This window comes from Protopterus annectens, chromosome 4.part0 (assembly GCF_019279795.1).
Source record: "Protopterus annectens isolate FY-2018-M chromosome 4.part0, PAN1.0, whole genome shotgun sequence".
Classification (NCBI taxonomy): Eukaryota; Metazoa; Chordata; order Ceratodontiformes; family Protopteridae; genus Protopterus; species Protopterus annectens.
In genome coordinates, this window is record NC_056733.1 from 761,467,673 (window position 1) to 761,473,961 (window position 6,289).

At 43.2% G+C, this 6,289-nt stretch overlaps 1 protein-coding gene across 1 annotated transcript in view; it reads right to left on the minus strand.

Annotated features, from left to right (window-relative positions):
- CHFR (checkpoint with forkhead and ring finger domains) overlaps window positions 1–6,289 on the minus strand; it is a gene marked incomplete at its 5' end in the record, with an annotated part of 992,863 nt that overhangs the window by 760,163 nt on the left and 226,411 nt on the right. The window contains 1 exon segment of the mRNA XM_044068718.1: window positions 3,395–3,549. Coding sequence (XP_043924653.1) covers window positions 3,395–3,549 — 155 coding nt within the window.

Here is a 6,289-nt window from a genome sequence, read left to right on the forward strand (position 1 = left end):
CTGACTGGGTGGGTTACAACGGTCCTAAATAAATAGAATCATGAATTGCCTGTGAACATATATTCTGCCTCATTAGATAATCTGAAGAATTTTGGAATTAAAACTGGTAGTTCTTAGAGGAACAGACAGAGAGTAGAAACTAGAGGAGGACCTTCAAAGGATGGATTAGGCCTAAGAGATATCTTACCTATCTTTGTGAAATATGGATATTTTGTTTTAATAGGGCTCTGAAGCTCTTCTGAGACCTTCTTGCTCCAGTACACTAACCAAGAGCCGCCCATGACAGATATTTTAATTTTCGCGTAGCAGCAGCGTTCAAAAGGGGAGATGTTGATGGCTTGAAGCACTAAATAGATTCATGGAAGCTTGAATAGTTGAACTTTGAATAGTTGAGGATTTTAATCCCTTGATTAAGAAGGGCAAGAATTTCAAAAACAAAACTTCTGGGACAGGGAGCAGGATTAGCCTGAGTGATAGGGAGTTAGCCTTGCTCTAGCAAACCTCTTCAATTTGTACTGAGTGGTGGGTTTAGTGGTGGGCTGAATGGGTCAAGACTCCGGTCTAATGTGTGTCCGGTCTAGTGTGGTGTGACTAAGGTCGGAAAGAATTCAATTCAGAGATTGATTAGCTGAGATTGAAGAGACTGATGCTGATGATAATGAATGATGGGAGATCGTCTGATCAGGTCTAAGGTCCACTGCATGCTTTTTTCAGCTTTTTACCATAAGGATCTGTAGAGGGGATTGGGGGCCAGTCAGAATCATTGAAGAACTAGCATCAGAGCTATTTTTTTGACTTGACTGGAAGGTGGGATTGGGGGAGGGAAGCAAAAAGGAACCCTGCTGGCCAGGCTGAGCTAGAGCATCCATGGCCGGGTTTTCCTGTGATGTGGGAAGAAGAGAGAAGAATCTTTGGCACTTGGTGTTCTGTGGAAAATGAAGATCGAAGCTGGCGTCCCCCATCTTTTGAAAAGTGGTGCATTGCATCCCAGATAAGCTCAGCCAATAAAGAACTTCATTTTGGCATAAGCAGCCGAGTCCGAGCGAGCCAGGATCGTCTTAACATCATTCAGAATGTGTGGCTGAATAGGATCACATAACATCTGATAGTACAGGTGGTATGGCTAAAGGCCTATGCTGTGGTAAGTGTAAAAAAGTCCTTAGCCTTTTCCTAGAATCAGAATAATCCTGACCCTGCCATTGGAAGTGTTCCCTCACTGAGTGTAGGGTTTCCCCAAATGAAAATTCTTCTGGAGGTGAAGCAGAAGGAATTGAGTCTTCTGCATCAGAATCCTCATAAGGTGATTATGGGCCTTCCTGATGGTCAGATAAATCTGAACCATCCGACGAATAGTCCGAGGAGAGAGGTTCAGGGGGTTCAGTCCTAGGCCTCTTATCAGGAGGGGGTTGAGAGGCCCTGTCTGGGTGAGGTTGGGATCCCCTGAACAGAGAAATAAGGTCCTCAGCAAGGCTGAGAATCTGGGAACTTGAGGTAGGCCTGTGAGAGGGAGCTTTTGTAGGTAAGGCCTTGGAAAGTTTGGCTGCTTTAGCCCTGGAAAAGGCCTTGATAGACATAGAAGCAGGGGGTCTAGCTGCCCCACGTGCAGGAGTAGAGATGTCCAATGGAATAGTGTCAGACAAATCTTGGGTGCCTGCTTCTTTAGCAGTAATTTCTGTAGCCGATTCAGCCATGGCCTGTGTGGCCTCGGTTATCGGAGGCATGCTTTCGGCCGAAGGGAGAACCGAGGTCTCTGTTTCAGCCGAAACCGAGACACTCGCGGGAGACATAACCGTGGTTTCAGCCGAAACCGCGGGCCGCGAGTGTCGGTCCTTTTCCTTGCGTTTTTTAGCTAAATGTGTAGTCGGAGTTTCCGACGGCATTTTGTATGCAAAAGTGGAGCCAAAAAACTCTTCTGCAAACTCCGACCGACGTCTGAGTGTCCGTCGGTTGAAGGAAGCACAGGCTAAACAAGCTGATACGTCGTGGTCTGGGCCTAAGCAAGGAAGGCAGTAAGAGTGGAAATCCTTATGAGGTATTTGTTTCCCACAAGTTAAACAATTATTTACTTTGTCTGACATCAGCTGAGGCAAGAAAGAGTCCCCAATGGGGTACTTAGCTTTTTTAGAAGTCTTCGGTAGTAGAAATCTCTGGATCTGACCGACCGGCACTTGCGAACAGCTTCTGCTTCGGGCACCGCGCGGCAAGAAAGACTGAGGAAAATGGCGTTGGCTGATGCCTTTATACCCCAGGAGCTATGACGTCGGGTGAAGTGCGACATCAGCCGAGGCCAGACCCAGACTTTGGAATCTGGCCGACCGAAGGGCTGCCTGAGGCAGGACAACCCATATGTTATGACTGCAGATGCATCCTTGAAGGACATCATATCTTTCAGGAGTGTGATGAGTTGTCATATTTTAAAAATTCTCTGCAGAATTATCTACACATAGTAAGGCCTTGTTAATTCTGGTGGCTGCAGAATTATCTACACATAGTAAAGCCTTGTTAATTCTGGTGGCTGCCAAAAAAGCAATTACTAGAAAATGGAAATAAAACCCTAAACAAACTGTATTTGAAATACTGAATATTGTAACAGAGATACAAGAACCGGAAGTAGGATTTATTTATTTATCTATTTATTTATTTTACATTTGTTAACCGGGAAATTCCGACTGGACCAGGTCCATTTTCAGCGGAGGCCCGGGGAGAAAAGCTCCAACATCAAGTTATACAAATACAGTACATCCAGCATAATACACAAAACAGGTTGCATCATGTATGCTGAGCATAGTAGGATAGGAACAAAATGCACAGAAAATTGTGGGAACAATATATGCAGAATAATGTTCTGGAGGGCAAGTGAAGTTTAGGAAAGACAGGAATTAAGCAATTTACGTAATGTTAGCTTGATGATAACTATACGAAAGAATATATGTGATGTATGTTAATATGATTTGCCTTCTTCTATATAAATATGCATTTGCCTATGGAATAATTCAATAAATGTGTTAAAAAATGCTCACTTTTTACCCTGCAAGATGCCACTACAAAGTGGCGTCTAGGAGAGGACAAATGTGTTCACATGTGCTCACCCCTATGGATTCTTGTTTATGTTTTCCCCAAGTCATGTAAGTACCTCTGCTACTTCCATCTAAAACTGCCTCAAAATACAAATATTTTCCTCCCAGAGAAAGATGTCCCCTCTAGCCACGCAGTTCTTCCCTCCACTTAAGTACAGTGGCACCTGGACAGACAAAGTTGAGTCACAATGTAATAGACAGGAACCTTTTCACTGAGTCAGCAAGCCAGCATATGCACATCAATCTTGTTCCATACATTTTCTATACAGCAAAGTGGAACACATGAAGCTGAAAATAAACAGATGCACGTCTCTTGCCTGGATGTTGCAGAAGATATGCCTCTGCCAGGTTGTTAAGCATGTGGTTTTTACTGATGCGGTCAACAGGGCAACGACAAGTTGGACAAAGAGAAGAACGCTCCATCCATCCAGAGTAACAAGCTGCACAGAATGTATGCATACAAGGCTGTAAACTAGTGAGAGAAATGGAAAAGCAAAGTCATATATGAATGCATGATAAGCAACAATGTGTATACAACCGCCATTTATAAAATCACATTGTTCAGCATGCTGCATCTCTGAGATGCATGCACAGGCTCTGCAGTGATATTCAGTTGCTTAATCATATGAATCAGCTTTAAACAGCAGTTTCATATCAGAGGGCATTATCACTCAAAAACTGCTTTTAAGCACTATAAGTACCACCACTACTAGTACAAAATGTAGAAAAAGTACAGTTGTGCAAGAAACTTACCACAAAGTACAGCTGTGTAAAATCTTACCATAACAGAAATTGTCCTTTTTACTGTTGCAGTATTCATCACCTCTGGGATCTCTTACCAAGAATAGCCCAGCTTCTGGCTAGCATACCAAAATCTATATTACCTAGGGCGCATCGTACGTCAGACATATGGCCCCCAAGCAAGCATAGGGCGTAAAGGTGACGTACGTATGCTTCCAGCTCAGAACTGAAGTGCCCCAGGAGAAGTAGGCCCTCCAGTGGAAAGGAGGACATGTCCATCGAGAAAAAAGGAATGAAGGAAGAGAAGGAAAGGAAACTCTTGGCCAGTACTAAAAATGTCACTCATGCAAAAAAAAAAAAAAACAAGAGAAAAGGTGGCAGGAGGGAGGGGGTGAATACTGCAACAATGAAAAGAAGGACATCTACTGTTACGCTAAGATTTTATATAACTTCCCTGTCTTTCCACATCAGTGTTGCAGTAATCACCTCTGGAAGAGGACAAAAACTACAGAGAAGGCGGGGAGGAGGAAGGCAAGACGTCCTCCACAAACCCATGCAGGATGGCCTAGACAAAACCTGTCCTGGCTCTGGAAATTACCTCCAATTTGTAATGTTTTGTGAAAGGGTGAACCAAGTAGTAGCTTCAAGAATGCAGTCGGTGTCCAAACCTTTGAAGAAAGCACCCAAAGAGGCCACTGCTCTAGTAGAATGAACCTTCATGGAAGCAGACAATTACTTGTCACAAAAAGAATAACAAAAAGAAATGGCCCTGGAAATTCAGGAGGAGACTATTTGCTTACAAAGTGGCAAATACAATGTCCTGGTATGAAAGGAAACAAAAAGCTGATCAGATTTATGAAAGGTTTTAGTTTTCTCTAAATAATATTTGAGCTGTCTATGCAAATCCAAAGTATGCAAAATCTCACTAGCAGATTGCAAAGAAGGGATAAAAAGCAGGTAGCTGGACATACTGATTAAGGGACAGCTCATTAACCACGTTGGCCATAAAAGGATTCGTATAGAGAAACACCTTCTCTCTGTGAAAAAAAAAATGAAAAAGGAGGGACCACCAACAAGGCATGTAGCTCAGATAACCTTCTGGCAGAGGTTAAAGCAATCAAAAATCAGTCTTCCAGTTGCAATGTTGCAAAGCAGTAGCAGGCTCAAAACGAACCTGAGTCAGCTTTTCAAGGACAAAATTAAGATCCTAAGAAGGAGGAATGGGCTTTCTTGAGGGTCTAAGATGGAGGCTTCCTTTAAGAAACTGCTTGACCTCAATTCTAGAGGCCAAAGAAAGAGCAAGTGGCAGAAAAGCAGAAATGGCTGACAAGTGATTTTTCACTGAAGAATATGTCAAGCCAGCATGCAGTAGCCCACACAGATATGAAAGAACAAAGGGACCCCACTGAAAAGGGGTTCTGGTGATGTTTAACACACCAAACAGAAAATCTCTTCCATCTGGATATACATGACTTCCTGGTTTTGGGTTTCCTGGCCTCCTGCAGGACTCTAAACACATCCTCAGAAAACTGGTGTTGGAAAGGAATCAAAACCCTATCACCCAATGGGTTAGTTGAAGAGTGGACAGATGAGGGTCTGTGCCTTTTTTCCTGTGTGAGAAGATCCATGCGTTGAGGCAATTTGTGATGAGTGCCCTAGGCAGTGGTGTCTGGGCCAAAGCACAGACATGATTTTTGGAGAGTCTTTGTCAATTTTGTGAAGGACCCTTGGAAGAAATAGAGGGAAGGAAAGGTTAAGGGCATTCAGACAGACGTATGATAATGGCGTTCGGATTGGCGGCAATGAAGTTCCGAGTTGGGAGCATACGTATGTCACCTTTATGGCCTACACTTGTATGGGGTGCATACATGTGGCGTTCCCTAGGTGATAAAAGCTTTGGTATGCTGTTCAGCTATTCTTGGCAGGAGATCACAGAGGTGATAAATACTACAACAGTGATATGGAAGGACATCAGTAGATGTCCTACTTTTCACTGTTGCAGTATTTTTTACATCAAGGATATCCTGCTGAGGATAGATGAACATCCATTCAGCTTACCAAAGCCTTTACAGCTTCTAAGTGCCGTACATCAGACATATGTCCTATGTCCAAGGTGTAACGCACATATGTGATGCATGAGCACCTAATCCTCAGAACTAAATTGTCCTACAGAACTTGAGCAACCCAAGAGAAGAAACAAAAGTATGTATATCCAGGAAGGGAAGAAGAGGAAGAAAGAAACAGGAAGGGAAGAAGAGGAAGAAAGAAACTAAGGAAGAGAGTAAGAAGGACCCCCACTGGCCAAAAGCCAGGCAACAGAGAAGAACAAGGGAAGGAGAACAGTTCAGAATACTACAACAGTGAAAAACAAAACATCTACTGTTACAATAAGTTCTTACATAAACGTACTATGTCCTTCCTTATCACTAAGGCATTATTCTTTACATCTGGGAGAGTGCAAAAGCTACTGA